This window comes from Fringilla coelebs (genome assembly GCF_963513975.1).
Source record: "Fringilla coelebs genome assembly, chromosome: 23".
In the NCBI taxonomy this organism is placed as follows: domain Eukaryota; kingdom Metazoa; phylum Chordata; class Aves; order Passeriformes; family Fringillidae; genus Fringilla; species Fringilla coelebs.
In genome coordinates this window covers 1,181,058-1,196,105 of record NC_140049.1, presented here as the reverse complement: position 1 = coordinate 1,196,105, position 15,048 = coordinate 1,181,058, and the positions used below count along the sequence as shown (strand labels likewise).

The 15,048-nt window shown below is 43.9% G+C and overlaps 1 protein-coding gene across 4 annotated transcripts; it reads left to right on the top strand.

Annotated features, from left to right (window-relative positions):
* Window positions 1–1,874: 1,874 nt before the first annotated feature.
* On the top strand, window positions 1,875–12,669 carry CD46 (CD46 molecule). Of its 4 annotated transcripts, XR_014616713.1 has the most exons (13): window positions 1,875–2,008; window positions 2,901–3,092; window positions 3,304–3,400; window positions 4,010–4,095; window positions 4,471–4,677; window positions 5,220–5,402; window positions 5,913–6,101; window positions 6,198–6,389; window positions 6,692–6,718; window positions 7,366–7,432; window positions 8,904–9,001; window positions 9,460–9,513; window positions 10,806–12,669. XR_014616713.1 is itself a non-coding variant. In XM_084220804.1 (12 exons), the coding sequence occupies exons 1-11, from the start codon at window positions 1,924–1,926 to the stop codon at window positions 9,494–9,496; spliced, it is 1,362 nt and encodes a 453-aa protein (XP_084076930.1). In that variant the 5' UTR covers window positions 1,875–1,923; the 3' UTR covers window positions 9,497–9,513; window positions 10,806–12,669. The 4 variants fall into 4 exon arrangements, 3 of the variants coding, with proteins under 3 accessions (XP_084076930.1, XP_084076928.1, XP_084076929.1); XM_084220804.1 differs by lacking the exon at window positions 8,904–9,001; XM_084220802.1 differs by lacking the exon at window positions 9,460–9,513.
* Window positions 12,670–15,048: the final 2,379 nt, after the last annotated feature.

Genomic DNA, 15,048 nt, shown 5'->3' with positions numbered 1-15,048 from the left:
AGAAACCTCTTTCCCTTTCATCTTCTGATAGAATATTTTCTTTTGCTGAATAGAAGAATTTTTAAACTTATTGGGGTTTAAAAACATCCGATTTTTCTTTCTGACACCACCCTCAAAGCGTGTCTTTCCTTTTCCACAAGCTGGATGGTTGGTGTGAACAGGTCAGACTTAGAGACCAGTCCTTGCTTCTGATTTAAAGCTGCTTTTAATTTGTACAGATTTTAATTTGTACAGATGAAAAAACAGAAAAACTGCCTCAGCAGTAGTAGAGTCAGAAAAGGACACTGAACTTGGTTCCTGGGGTTTTTTATTGCTAAAATGGTGTTTTTACTTACAAGTGAATCTATTTTCTATGGTGGTTCTATCGCAGCCAGCAGTGAATTTTCACTGTAAACAGCACTTCACCTACAAAGTGGGACATGTAAGCAATAAATAAAGTTTTGGGTTGTTTTGGGGTGATTTCTTTGAAACAAAGCATTTCCCAAAAATTCCCTCCTCTCTCTCTGGGTGGCGATGGAACCTCTAGACCGCAGTACAAAGCCAGGAAATCCTGATTTCAACACCAGGATATCATCCCTTTCCTAGGCTGGAAAGAGATCTCATCCCCTGCGGCTGACCAGGCACCCGGCTCGTTCCCTGCAGCAAGGAAGGCACTGCTCATGTGGAGACTGGAATTCTGTAGCAAAAAAAAAGGACATTTTACTGTAAATCTTCAATGCTCCTCTGCTCTTGGCAGTTACTGTAAGGATCTAAGGAGGCTCCGACTGGACAGAGTGCAGGTGTTGCCTCGGAGGGAATTCTGCGTGCTGCTCCTGATGAAGAGTATTTCCTTTGTCCCCAAAAAACTGAAAAACCCCAAGCCTTGGTAGGAAGAAACAATCAATAACACACTGGCCATAACCCCCTGTGCCCACCAAAACATACCTGCACAAGGGTGGGAGTAACCACGTGTTAATTAATGTCTTAATTACAGCTGTATTTACATCTTTATTTCCTTCCAGCAATGCTTATGTGCCCTGCTCCTCTACCAATGCTTCACCTAATAAAAGCAGATGATGGATGATGACAATTCTGTGTCTTCTTTTACGCCTACCTAGAACTTTAAATCTTTTCTGCATTGATTATTTAAAAATTGTTTGGCTGTTCTATTTTAACGCTGCTCTGTCACACACGGGATTTAATTTCCAAAGGCGAGCAGCCCTGCACAGAAGTGTTGATCCTGAGCTGGCTGTTATTTTTAATTTATCACTGTTGGTGTTCCAAGTATGGCACCAAAACACACTGTGATTTTTTCCTCTTTCCTTTAGCTGCCCAGGAAAGGATTCGATCTCCTCGCACCCAGGGCTGTAATGCACTGAGGGTGTTGTAAAATGAAGAAGATCTTTGTGTATTTTCAATCCTAATCCACAAAAAAGGAGCATCCCTTAGTCAAAGGCATCCCCGAAAGAACTATCTTTAGGGATGAAGTAAAGCAAGATCCTGATGTAAAATACTCAAGGCTCATGTATTCTTCAGCTGAAGAGCGATTATTACCCTGCTAAACATCACACTTTCGGGTCAACAGAGCCTTCCCCGAGCATGCGCTGAGCCGAGCCGGGACTGCGCCATTAGCGCGGCAATTAACTCATCACAACACAGCAGCTGTGCCGGGAAACCGCCCTACCCTGCAGCCCTGAGTGTAACACCGGCACGGAGAGCTCGGTCCGCGGATTACCAGCGATCCCCGGCCGAACAGCGGCCCGAGCTGTGCCCCCGGTGCCGCCCCGGCGCTGAGGGCCCCCGGCGGGCGGGCCCGGCCATGGCGGCGCGGCGCTGAGGGCGGGCCGGGCGGGGCGGGCCGCGCATGCGCACCCGGCCCCGCGCTGCGTCTCCGGCGGCGCCCGGAGGGAGCGGAGCGGCCGCAGCCGCGGCCCCGCTGCGGGCATGGGGCGGCTCTCGGCGGTGCCGGCGCTGCTGCTGCTGCCGCCCGTGCTGGTGCTGTGGCAGCTCGGCGGAGCCCGGGCTCAGGGTGAGACAGCGGCTGCTCGCTCTTCGCTGCCCCGAGCGGGCGGTGCCGGTGGGGAAGGGGCGCTCGGAGCGGCGGGCGCGGCGCGGAGCCCTCGGGGGGCCGCGGCTGGGAGGAGCGATCGGGATCGGGGCCGGGAACCGGATCGGGATCGGGAACTGGATCGGGGTCAGGGTCGGGATCGGGATCAGGGTCGGGGTCAGGGTCGGGATGGTGCCCGTGCCTGTGCCCTGCTCCCCGCTCCGGTCCCCGCGGTGCTCGGGGTGCCCTCGGGGCCCGCCGGGGGGGCGAGGCTGGCAGGAAGGAAATGCTCTAGGGCGGTGCTGCAACCGCGAGGCTTTGGCCGGGTTTGAATCGAGAGAGAGAACTGTGACATTGTTCGGGTGGGGAGAGACCTCAAAGCGCATCCCGTTCCACCCTGCCCTGGGCAGGGACACCTGCCGCTGTCCAGCCTGGCCTTGGAGCCGATTTTAAACTCGGCTTTGTGTCCCTTGGACCCGCTTTCCTTTTTCCTTAAGAAAGGACAATTTGCTCTGTGAGTGGGGCTGGCTTGTTTATTTTTCATGCAGCAAATGAAATGGATGTACAGTGAGTGAAGTCGTGTGTTTAACTACAAAATTAAGGCAAACAGACAAAAGTCTGAAAATAGAATCTGGAAGGAAGTGCATTGTCTTGGTAGAATGACTAAAGAACTTGAGGAAACAATGAGTAACGTGCCCTGTACGTGCGTAGAGCTGGGCGCTGCATGCAGTTAAAACCTAAATTAAAAAATTAAGAATGACTTATATGTATCCTTAAGAGCCCTTGTATGATTTTGTCTCCTGTGCTGTTACACCTCAGTGTGTTTCTCTTTTCGTTGCTAAGGTGCTGTGTTGTTTTTTCCCTCCTCTCCCAGGCTCGTGTCCCAAGCCAGAGCGGCTCCACAATGCAGAGCTCGCCGAGAGCTCCAGGGATATCCAGGATTTTCCACCTGGCACCAAAATCTTCTTCATCTGCCGGCCTGGATACGTGAGGGTCCAAGGGAAGCCCCTGAACTGGACGTGTGGTGATGACTTGCAGTGGTCAGCCAAAGAGGTGTTCTGTTCACGTAAGTTTTTCTACCCCTTTTCCCCCACTGATATTTAACATTTTCAGTTGGTTTGCAAGTGGGACTTAGGGTTTTGCCATATTTTAAATGAAGCTTGGAAAATGCTGGTGTAGGTAAGAGAAATAAGTGCCAAAGATTTTGTCTTTGTACGTAACTACAAAAATGTAGATTTTTTTCTTTTCTTTTTCTTCCCTCTCCCCCCTTCCCCCAGCAAGAAAATGTACTTACCCAGGATCCTTGGAAAATGGTTATTTTGATCCAACGGATCTTACATTTGGTTCAAAATTGACATTTCGTTGTAATGAAGGGTAAGTGTTTTGGTGAAGTTAATGATTCTTTTTTTTTTTTTTTTTTTACACCAGATTTGAAATAAACCCAAATTTTCTGTTCCAGTTCTGACCTGAAGTCTGAATTCTACCTGTAGCAAATGAAATTACAGCAAAATTTAATTTGATTCCCTGGTTTAATTACTCTTTGCATCAACCCTAAGTTTTTTAGTGAGATTCTGCAGAGCTGCATTGTTACCTCTGGTGACTTTTTTAATGCTCCTGTGGCAGAGAGAGTAGATATAGATTCTTCATCCTTCATTATTGAATAATTAAGTCAACAACACTAAGGAGGTTTTTTTTTTTCTTTTCCTTGAGTATTAGTAATTTTAGGACTTTAATATTAGGGGATATTTCTAAAAATGGTAAGACTTCCACAGTTCCTTAGTGATTTCTCTTTTGTTTCTGTTTTGTTTTCAAATGGAGACTGTCAGCAAAATAAGCAAGATTCTGTTCTCATTACCACAAAACCTTGCAGTGTTATGTCCCTGTAATCATAGAATAGAATTGTTGATAAGAACCAGTTTTGTGGTGCTTGTTGGAGAAATGAGAAATTTAAATTTCACTTCTTCAAAATTGTTACCTGTCCAGATACAGATTACTGGGTAAGGACGAGATTTCCTGTGATATCAAGAATGAAGGTGTGGAGTGGAGTGGACCTCTGCCTTACTGTGAAAGTAAGTGAATTACTGCTGTGTTTGATTTTCTGTTCAGATGGGGCAGTTCATTTAAAAACGGCTCTGCCACCAACTTTCCAGTATAAAAAATGATGGGAAAACAGAGATGATTTTTTTCTTAACTGCTTGGGTTATGCCTGAGGATTGACCACTGAAAAATGTCAGTTTTGGTGGTAATTATCTCCTATTAAAATCACATTATCTCATGTTATTATCTCATGTTAAAATCAACCGCCTGTTGAAGCTGAGGTTCTGTAGCTCGAGTGGCTGTGTCAGATTTTCAGTGAAATGACTGGAAAACCAAGGCTTGCTCTTTGAGATGAACCAGCTAACACAGCAAAACCAATCTGCCCGATTTTTGTGCTTTATTTACAGTAATTCCTTGTGAGCCACCTCCCAAAATAGCCAACGGGGAGTACGAGGAGAGAGCCAGCTACGTGTACCAGAGCACAGTGACCTACAGGTGTCGGGATGTCCCCAAGGGCAGCGATCCCTTCTCCCTCATTGGCACAGACACCATTCACTGCGCAGCTGATGCACACTCAAACGGAGTTTGGAGTGGGCCACCTCCAGAATGTCGAGGTTGTTGGGGTTTTTCATTCTTTGTTACAGTGTCTGTTCCCTTTCCTTGGAAGTGGGGTGGGGAGAATGGACTTTGCCTCGAGGAAAGAAGGAACAATAGCTCTGGTACAAGGTTTGGTACAGTTCCAGTGAGATTACATCAGCGTGGTGGATATGGATGGATTATGACACAGAGTATTGCTAAAATTTAAGTTAAAGCTTGAAAAATATCTGTGGGAGTGCCTTGTTGGTAGAAGTGACAAGGCCAAAGTGAAGGAACTTGGAGACCACAAATCCTGCAGAAAAATTATGTCAAGGGCAAGGATGTGGGGGCTGGATTAGGACTTGTAAAAAGCGAAGGAAGAATCCTGTTCCTAAAAACACAGCCACAGGAAGTGCAGGAATCAATGTTTTTACAAAGCTTCTCCAAAGCAACTTGGGGAAATTGACACTAGGGAAAAAGATGTTGTGTTTGGTGCAGTGTTTGTGTTAACAGATGTTTCCAAGCTTTGTTTTCATTTGTTAACAAATGTTTATGTTAACAAATGTTTCGCCTCTTTCAGTGGTCAAATGTGAAGACCCCAGAGTTGAAAATGGGAGAAAAAAATCTGGCTTTGGATCTCCCTACAGATACAAGGACTCAGTTGTGTTTGAGTGTAATCAAGGCTATTACATGGTTGGAGCAGAGGTAATTACCTGTGAGGAAAATAACGCCTGGGATCCTCCAACACCAACCTGTGAGGAAAGTAAGACTTTCTGTAATATTCCCTTTTCTCTTGCGTGTTGAAAGTGTTTTAGCTAAAATAGAGCATCCTGGTGTTCTAGTGATTTCATGGGTGAAGGCAGGAGAAGAGATGTGGAATACAGAAGAAAATATTTGATACAGAGAATTAGGAGTATGCACAGTGAGGAATGCTGTAGTATCCTTCTCGAGTAGTTGAAATCTTTGTGTGGTTTTTTAATGCAGCTCTTCAGCTCCTACTTTCTAGAAATTATTCTAGAGCTCAGAAAAATGATGAACCAGTAAGGATTTCTGAGCTGCCACGTCATGGGATTGTATTACCCTAATGAATATCGACAGTGATGTTTAAGTTTGCTAAAGGGAACATTTGTGCTTAAACTTGGGGTAGAGTTAAACTTCTGACGTGTGCTGAGCTATTTCTCTTACCTGAAGGTAACTTGTGTTTGTGGAATGAGTTAGTGAGTTATGAGATAAACTTTATTGTCACTAAACTTGTTTTAAATTCCTGTATTAGTTAGTGCAGATGTGTGTCCTGCCCCGAAGATCCCCAACGGGGTCCTGGTTCCAGTCAAGGCTGCCTATAGGCAAGGAGAGTCTGTGCTGATCAGGTGCAATGCTGGCTGCTCCTTCCCTGGTGGCTCTGCAGAGATGACAGTGACCTGTCAAGAACAGAGTTCCTGGGGTGCTTTACAGCACTGTGCCTGTGAGTAGAATTGCTGAAATCAGGAGCAGACTGACAAGTTTTTTATCTCTGATGTAGTAATAAATGTACTATTTTTTTTTCCCCTTTTCTTTCCAGGTGAGTCTGAAGGTTCTGGTTCAACACCAGTCATAAGTAATGGGAGAGTGATAGCTGGACAAAAACCTTCCTACTTGGTGGGGGATTTCATTACCATTGAATGTTACACGGGCTACACCCTGCACGGGGAGGCTCGGATTCAGTACATTGGAAACAACCAGTGGGTGCCTGCAGTGCCAACCTGCCAGCTCAGTAAGTATGGGCTGCAAAATCTCCACTAGGTGAAAATACAGCTCAGAGAACAGTCCTTTCATATTCAGGAGAAATAATTTAATGCGGCTTCCTTCTTTATTTTAATGTGAAAAATAGGGCTTGTTAAAATTAATTAAAATATTCATATTCTAAGTTAAATATTATTGTTTAAGTTAGTCTGCTTCAAGGATTGTGTTGATAGAAGTACTTGACTTGAAACAGCTCTGTGAATATTTTTATAATAATCTTTGAGTAAGAAGCACCTGTGTTCCTCTTGTGATACTGATTCCTTCTGTTTTTAGGTGGATATATTATAGCCATCATCTGTGGTAAGTATTTTCTAAAACCTTAAAAAAATATGACACAAATTATATTTTTTTATGTGAAAATCAACATTTTATTCCAATCACCTGTGACTGCAACAGGATAATTTTGGACTTTTGGTTAAAGCTGCATGATTCAAAAAAAGATTGCTTAGCTATTATAGTTTAATTTAGTGTGAAATGTGTATTTTCTCATGTGGTGAGGTCACATTTCAAAGGCACTTTCCAACAACTTGGCCACTTGGATAAATTTCAGGGCTTGGGTTTACTGGGGATGTGAGTAAATAACTCTGCCAGTGAACAGAAGTGTTCAGTCCATCCTCTGTCCTTGCCTTTGTTATCCAGATTTGTACAAACTTGTAAAAAGTAACACTGGGCCCTTGTCATTCCTGTTTTAGTTTCTGAGCTGGTGGGGTTTTGCCATCCTGGTGGTCACTGGTTCTGAGCTGAACTATCTTGAAGAATCAAATATTTAATTTACATGGCTCATTCCATAAATAAGTTGGGTTGTGGGTTTTTTTTTGGGGAGTAGAGGTGGGATAGACCTGTAGATGAAAACAAGGCCATTTCTGCAAAATTTTTGTTGCTTTTTTGTGAGCTGGAGATGATCTTTATCATTTTAAGGTGCTTTTTTTTTTCACTTCTTCCTAAAGTGATTGTGGTAGTTGTGGTGCTCCTGGCAGCCTTCTGGATCTACAAGAAGTTCTTCTCACAGAATGGGTGAGTAAGCTTCCTTTTTATTAATACTGCAAGTTTCCAAATGACTGAGCCAAAGCTGTGCTGATGTTTAAGTTCCTTGAGCTTTGTGTGCCCTTTCTTTTTCAAATGTCTGATTTTGTGTGAGCTCCTCCCAGCAGCTGATGGGAGCTAAAGCCTAACCATGAATTTGTCTTTGGTTTTGGATCTGCTGTTCAGCTACGCTGCTAATTAACACTTGCACTAATTTCAAGGGAGGAAAAACCCTGTTCTCAAGCTTGTGTTTGGCAGTGTCCACTTGCCAAGGAAAGTATTTTGTCCATCTGCTTCAAACATATCAGTTTATCCCCTAAAGCCAGGGGGAGTCTTGGTTGTATGAGCTTGTGCTGCCAGAAGTTTTTCAGGTTTTTATTCTCTTCCTGCAGCCCCAGTGTTGGTGTCCCTATGTTAAAAACTTGCAGAGTCAACTGTAAAATACTAGATTTGTGCACAAGCAATTAGTGTTCTGTTTTTAATGAGACATGTAGGGTGCTTTAAACTATCTTCAAAACACCTGGGATTTATGTGTGGTTTTTCATGGAGGGGCAGGAGATTTAAATTCCTCTTTGTGCATTGCTTTTTGCTGTGATGTCTGATTTTATCTTCTGGAAAGAAACCTTTTTGTCAGAGAAGTATTTTGTAAAATGCAAAACACTGACAGTCCAGAGCAGGTTAGTGGTACACATGGAATGTCAGGATGAGCATCTCATCAAAACTGATTTGTCTTTCTCCAGAATCTGTTGGGATTTGTCTGTAATACATGAAACAAAGGAAGGGATGCTTTAAGTGAAGCAAACCAGAGGGAATATTCCTGTAGTTCATATTTGTAATGAAGTCCACACAGAGGACTTGGGAGAGTCCTGGAGGTGGTTTTTATCCAGTGAGGTTTTAGCTTTAAAAATAGGCAGTGGAATATCAATCCAAGGGCCAGAGTGTGCTCTGAGCAATTTGTGCTTTTGAGCCACTGCTTTTATTCAGTACTTGGATATTCTGCAGCCTGGATGGGCCAGAGGAGAGCTCTTGGCAGTTCAGGGCAGCACTTGCTGCCTTCACCCGTGGAGAGACTTCTCAGGGTGTAGAAAGCAGGAGGGATCTAAAGCAGCATCATCAAAAATTAAAGTCTGTGACATTCCTGAATATCTGACAGCATGAAAAGCCTTATTGTGCCTGGTGCTTCCCTTCATCTTCCTCTCTGAACATCTGATTGTTAAAGCTCTTTCTTGTCTGAAAACCCTGATCTAATCTCCTTTTATGAAAGCCTCCATCTCCCTGTTTAGTGTTCTGAGTTCCTGATGCAGCTGAGCCTTTGTGAGCTGCTGTGCTTCCTGCCCCTGATCCTTGCTGGTTTGTAGCCTCCAAATGACAGCAGATCTTTCCTTGGCCTCTGTTTCTTGTGTGTGTGAAATGCCCTTGGATGGGACATTCAATTAGACCTTTCTCCCTTTCTGCTGTTCAGCTCGTACACAGTTGATGAGAAGTGCAAGGAAATTTGTATTTTAAAAGCTAATGTCCCAGCTGAGATGGAAGAAACTGCAGAAATGAATTAATGAAAAGGTATACCTTTCCACTTCATTTGGACTTTTTGCAATGCAGCTTAAGTGTCTTTTTTACTGTGGTTTGCTTGGAATTTCAGGAGTGTGGAATCTCTCTAGCTGGGAACCTTGACTTCCTGTAGGAAAAAAATCTCTTAACTTTTCATTCATTTTGGGAGAACAGGATATAATATATAGAGAATTATCATTTAGCAGTGTCAGTAAGAGCTTCCAATGATTATAAATCACATTTCTTGGTGTTGTGTTTGAAGAATGAGTATTGCCTACAATACTCAGAAGAATGTCTGCACCCATCCCAGTGGTGAGTTACTTTTCTTAGCTAATAGTTTTTAATTCCCTTCATTGGAAGCTGGAACCACCTTTGGGCACTGAAACTCTAAAGGCAGTTGTGCATCCCTTCGGAGAAAACCAGATCACATCTCTCACAATTACTGACTCATCTGCATTTTTGCTTTCTAGAAGAGAAAAAATGAAGTGTCTAACAAGGATCTTTTGAAACCTTCTTATGAAAAGGTGATTTCTTTTTCAAATCCAGAGTTCTGTAGCCCTGAAAAGAATCAAAATTCAGTTGCTTTGAAGCTGATGTCCTCTGCTCTATTTTAACCTAATGCTCACTCCAGTGAGATGCATGTGATGAATGTTGGGGTTCCTCCTGCACTTGTGTAGGGTCAAATGAGCTCTTCCAAAATCTGGCTCTTCCAGCCTTGTTTGAACAGAGAACTTTGCAGACAGGACACTCAGTTTGACTTTTCCTTGACTTTTCCTTTTGTCGTTGCTATCTCAACAGAGCTGGAACTACAACTATTTTTTTAAATCAGCATCATCTTTTTTTTTTTTTTTGTTGCTTTTCTCCATTGTATAGATTCTGAGGAGGTGATGGGTTCTCTTATTCCAGCTTAATGCAAAGGTCTTTTCATGTGCATAGTCTTGATTTCATTGACTTGTAAAGGGCAGGTGAATTTTCAGTACTTTTGGTGAGTTTTTATAGGAACATTAACCTTGGGAGTTTATTCCAAAATAATGCATAGATTAAGGAATATCATCTTCACTCTGAAGAAAGATGTTTCTAATTAAGATAGGATCTGTTTTCTGGGTTAATTTGGCTTATTTTTGGAGAGAAAAAATGAATCAGGAGATAGAATAGAATTCTTCATTCCAAAGTTACCTTTACACATGATAAGAGAAATTACTGGTGTGGTGTGTCAAAACACTGGTCATTCTGGAGGTTTTCTTATGGAGTGTGGAACTCCTTAGAGACTTGGAGTAATAGCACTGAGGTTTGGCATGGCGTGGGTTTTTTGTTAAAGCAGAACAGAAGTTATTCAAGAACTTGGGACATATATAAGAATGTCACTGTGAATTTTAATTCTTGTGTGTGTAAGTATTGTAAAGTTGCTGTTAGTGGACTGCACAATCAAAATCCACACAAACAAATATTTCATTTTTGGTCAGAAATATATGCTAAACAACACACAGTAATTGAAATGAATTCCAGGGTGCACCTGGTGGAGTTCTGGGAATCCTGTAACTGTTCTGGTGTTAGTTTTTGGTAATACCAGTCATCACTTGCAATGATCCCTTTGGATCAAAGGCTCTGCTGCTCCTTGGGTCGTTGCTGACAGTTCAGTAGCTGAATGAAGCTAAAATCTCCTCAGTCCAGCAGCTGGTAAAGGGAGGCTAAAGACTGACCTAGTTTGTGACTTTACCTGCAGCTTTAATGCCAAAACTAAGGATGTGCTTTCAGTGTAAATGTAAAACCTCTTGCAATGTAAAACCTCTGATCTGACTTGTTTTTTTGTTTGTAGGAAACGTGACAGCACTCCCAGTTCTGCCGAATATAAGATGTGTAAAGCTTGACTGCCCTTGCTGGGGGTGGGAGGGACTTTGCAGTGGGATGTCAGAGCTGCACAAGGATTGATTGCCCTTGCACTGAGTGGCTGTCCATGAGTTCCTTGTGCTGTGTCTTGCTCTGCTGATGAACTGGAGGAGGAGGTGCTTGATAGGATAAGAAGTGTGTGTGCATATAGCTGACACAGCTCCTGCTTTGCCTTCTGGGCCCCTCCCTGTCCTTCTGTGCACGTCAGCTGGGGGAAGGGCAGTACCTGTAGCATGCCAGAGCGTGTGGGAGTGCTGCAATTCCCCTGTCCCAGTGCCAGCTGCTGCTGCCTGCTGCCTTCAGTGCCACCTCTTGGCTTACAGAAGATGTCCAATATTCTCCTCTCTCCTGTAGAGCTCTGCTCACTCAAACCTGGCTGTCCTTCCCATCCCTCTTTGCAGTAGAGGTGGTGTAAATGGTTCTGTTGTTTCCTTTGTGCTCTGAAATGTGTTGTTGATCATTCCCTGATGAGTCTGGTGCCATTGAGGGCGATGTCTTTTGGAAACTATCACAATTAAGATCTTATATGCTCTACCTCTTTGTCTGCCGAAGTTGGTTGCTGTATATATAATGAATTAAAGTGTGCCTTGAAATCAGAGTTTTATAGCTTTTCCTTTGCTTTTGAGAAGGAAAAAAGCTATATTTTTATTTCTGATTCTTTGCTTTAATCTCCCAGAGACTGCAGTGGATTTGTTGGACCTAAAAACGGAAGAATTCTGTAGCAAAGGCATCCCCTGCCTGTTGACAGGAGATCCTAATCAAAGGAACTGCTGAGAGCTCAGTGCTGGCCCTGTCCTGTCATGAGCACAGTGGAAGTTCCTTAGGGTGCTCAATTTTAGTGAGCCTTGATGTCAGGTCTGGAGACCTTCTGTTGCTTTCAGGGGTAGAAATGGGTGCTGTGTGATCCACCTTCCTTGCTTTTTTACTTGAAATCACATATTCTGCATTTCTAACCTCTGGCTGCAGACTGGGATGTTAAATCGAGCTCTGAAAAGCTGGATTTACCATCAGATTCCTGTTTAGAAGCAGAAGCTTTTCCCTGTCACTCACTTTCCATGTTAAAGGAAAGCCAAACCAGTTGAGTTGTGTGAGTGCTGGTAGATGTGGTGGTCTCGTGTTTGCTGCTTGGTGCTTGTTCAGCAAATGCTTTAGTCCAGATTCTGACTCCAGGAGTTCCCACCTGTGTTTGCCATTAGTTTAGAATCACTGCTACTTCTAATTCCTCAGCAAACCCCAAATCTTAACTAGAACAGGTTTTAGCTCCATGAATCTCACTATCAGCATCCAGGCAGCTTCTAATTTTCACAGAAAACCCAAATAGCCTCACTTCAGATGCCTGAGGCAGCATTGGAAGTGCTCTGGCTTGTCTGTGGCTGCTTGGCACTGCTCTCCCTGTCATCAACAGATTGTTGGAGTGGCACAGAACTGTTTGGGGCTGTACAGGGCTTTTTGGGACAATCCCAGCAGTCGTATTGTTGGAGTTCATAATAGGCTGTGGTTGTTAGAAAAGGGCTTTGGCTCTGCAGAAGGATTTGCTGTTCGTGGCCTGGCTGATAGCTCAGTTTGAGAGTTGTTTGTAAACACTGGGATGTGTGACTGGGACTGAGTGTGGTGCTGGTCAGGAGCTCAGCTTGCTTTGTGTGCCATCTGCAATGTGCTGAAATACACTGGAATGTTCTTAATTGGGAAGTGAAATCACTGTAAAAAGTGGCTGTGTTTTTGCTCTTCTCTCTGGATGTAAAGATTAGCCATGATTTGTAATATTCCAAATAAAAATGTTAAATTATTTAGCAGTAAGTGTTTGTCTTTCATTCATCATTGAGCTGAGCAGTTCTTCTCCCATTGTTATCCAGATGATTTTTCATGTCCCAAATATCAGGTGGAGACTGCTGAGATTGAAGTTTGCAGTTTGTACACAGAATTACTCAGCGGTAGTGTAGGGGATGGGGTTTGATTTTCTAAGCACCTTTTGGGGTTTCTTTTTAGAATTGCAGAGAATTTCCCAGATCCTCCAAAATTTTAGTGTTGTCTCCTGAAAAAATTGGTGAAAAGTTGATGGAGAAGAGGAAATTGGGGCTGTTTTGGTGGAACACTTGAGGCAAAGCCCAGAGGGTGTTTTGGCCCTTTTATCCAGTGTGTGACAAATGCAGAACTTAGGGAATACAGCTCTGGTGGGTTTAGGTGACCTGTGAAGGAGAGTGGATTCAGAAATTGTGTGAGTTTCACACTTGAAATGTACTGAACTGCCGTGTGTGGAGTCAGCTGCCTGATAGAGTGAAGCCTTTCAGAGGGTGGAATAGAAAAAATAACTTCATATGCTGTATTTCATTGCAATTTGTGGCTGTGATGCTCCAAGTGAGTTGGTGGGGAAATGATGCCAGACTGCACAACTTTCCACTGTGGAGTTTGGGTTTGCAGTGAGCATTGAGGGGATAAGCAAAGTTTCTGGGAATGGGATGATCTTTAATCTGCCTTCCAACCCAAACCGTTCTGGGATTCTGCTCTGTGATTCTGTGAATCTGACTTAAACACTACAAATTAATTGGGCCTAATTGTCATGAGTCCTGTGCTGTTTTTCTAAAACTCAGTGCTGCATGAATTATTTCCTTTTGGAGTCTGGAACTGATAATTAAAGGGACGTGAACTCTGCTAAGGGAAAGCTGCATGGAATAAAAATGAGTTGTTGCCATCTACTGGTGACAGGGGCAGTGGGAGTAACAAAACAGGTCCAGAGTTCTCTGGTTTAGGGATAAATAATGTGGAGTGACTGTGGTTGGTGGGTTTTCAGTGTCACACTTAATATCAGTATAAATTTAAGCCCTGCCCATTGCAGGGGTTGGATTTTAGGGTCCCTTCCAAACCAAACCATTCTGATTCTCTGAATACTTCTGAGGGTGGTGAAAATGGAGCTGGGGGCTGAAATGAAGAGACTTGCAGCACTTAGGTGTTGTCCAGGAGGGAACCAGGTGATCTCTCTACCTGAGACAGAGCCCAGGAGCATAGAGCACACAATTTTATTTAGAAGGAAAAAAAAAAATTCTGTGTAAAGAACAGGTTAAGGCAAACAAACAGCACATGGAGTAGAAGTGGTCAGAAGGTTGGGTGGCTGTGTTGTCACACCCAGGCCCTGGCTTGCTTGAGTTGAAGAAGCTGAGTTATGTTTGAAGAGATGCTTCTCTCTGTCTGGAAGCATCCCATCCTCACTGGAGGGGATGCTGACTGTCCTCTTGTGTGCAGGATGTTCAGCCTGTGGGGGGAACTTCAGGTCAGAGAACAGCAAGGCAGTGGTGTTGGGGAGGCCAGGTGGTGCTCTGCATGGTGTTTGTTTGTGACCTGGGGGGTGAGGGAAGGAAGTTTCCCATTAGTGTTGCTTTTCCCCCTACATCATAACCGATTTCAAATGGTGCTAGACAAAAACTGAGACTCTGAACACCAAGAGAAATCGGTCAGCCTGTGTAAGAGACGTTTTCCTGGCTCAGAGAAGGATCCTCTTGGAGATGACAGCTATGCATTCTTTAGAGATGACTACTCAGTGCTCTGATCAAACCTTCATCCATACAGGGATCAGCTTTTCCATGTCTGGGAACACGCTGGGCTGCAGGGAGGGCTAAAAAAGAGTTCAGCTTCATTCTAGGTTGGGATGCAGGGCTGGAGAAGTGTAATATTGCTAGGAGGTACCAGCAGCAAACTGGGGAGTGATTCTGGAAAAAGGAGTGGGTTCTGTGTGTGCTGAAAAGTGATTCTGGAAAAAGGAGTGGGTTCTGTGTGTGCTGTGTGGCACCTTCATGATGCCCATGGCAGGAGGTTGGAACAGGATGATCTTTAAGGGCCCTTCCAACCCAAGCCAGTCTGGGATTGCTGAAGGCACTTTGTGTCTGACTGCTGAGCTCTAATTGTTGGGGGGAATTTCTGTGTCTGCAGAGCTCTGGGATGAGAATCCTGTGGTGATGGAGCCCCCAAGCAGAAGGTGGAAATCCTTTTGCTCTGAGGCAGTAAATTCAAGGTTGATCCTAGTCTTTGGGTATCAAGCATACTCTGCCTGTCAAGGTACAAGAGAGAGCACGTTGGTTTTCATGCAACTTGCGGATCACTTTACTCTGGACACCTTGAACTCATATCCATTGTTTATTGAGCAGAAGTACAGGAGCAGGAGGCTGTGCTGGTGTGGCCCT

What these genes read in the sequence shown, in the direction of transcription:
- CD46 (XM_084220802.1), top strand. Translation starts at nt 1,924, where the DNA reads ATGGGGCGGCTCTCGGCGGTGCCGGCGCTGCTGCTGCTGCCGCCCGTG. An exon ending in CGGCGGAGCCCGGGCTCAGG is followed by an intron (nt 2,009 to 2,900) that starts GTGAGACAGCGG and finishes CTCCTCTCCCAG; the next exon opens with GCTCGTGTCCCAAGCCAGAG. An exon ending in ACCTCTGCCTTACTGTGAAA is followed by an intron (nt 4,096 to 4,470) that starts GTAAGTGAATTA and finishes CTTTATTTACAG; the next exon opens with TAATTCCTTGTGAGCCACCT.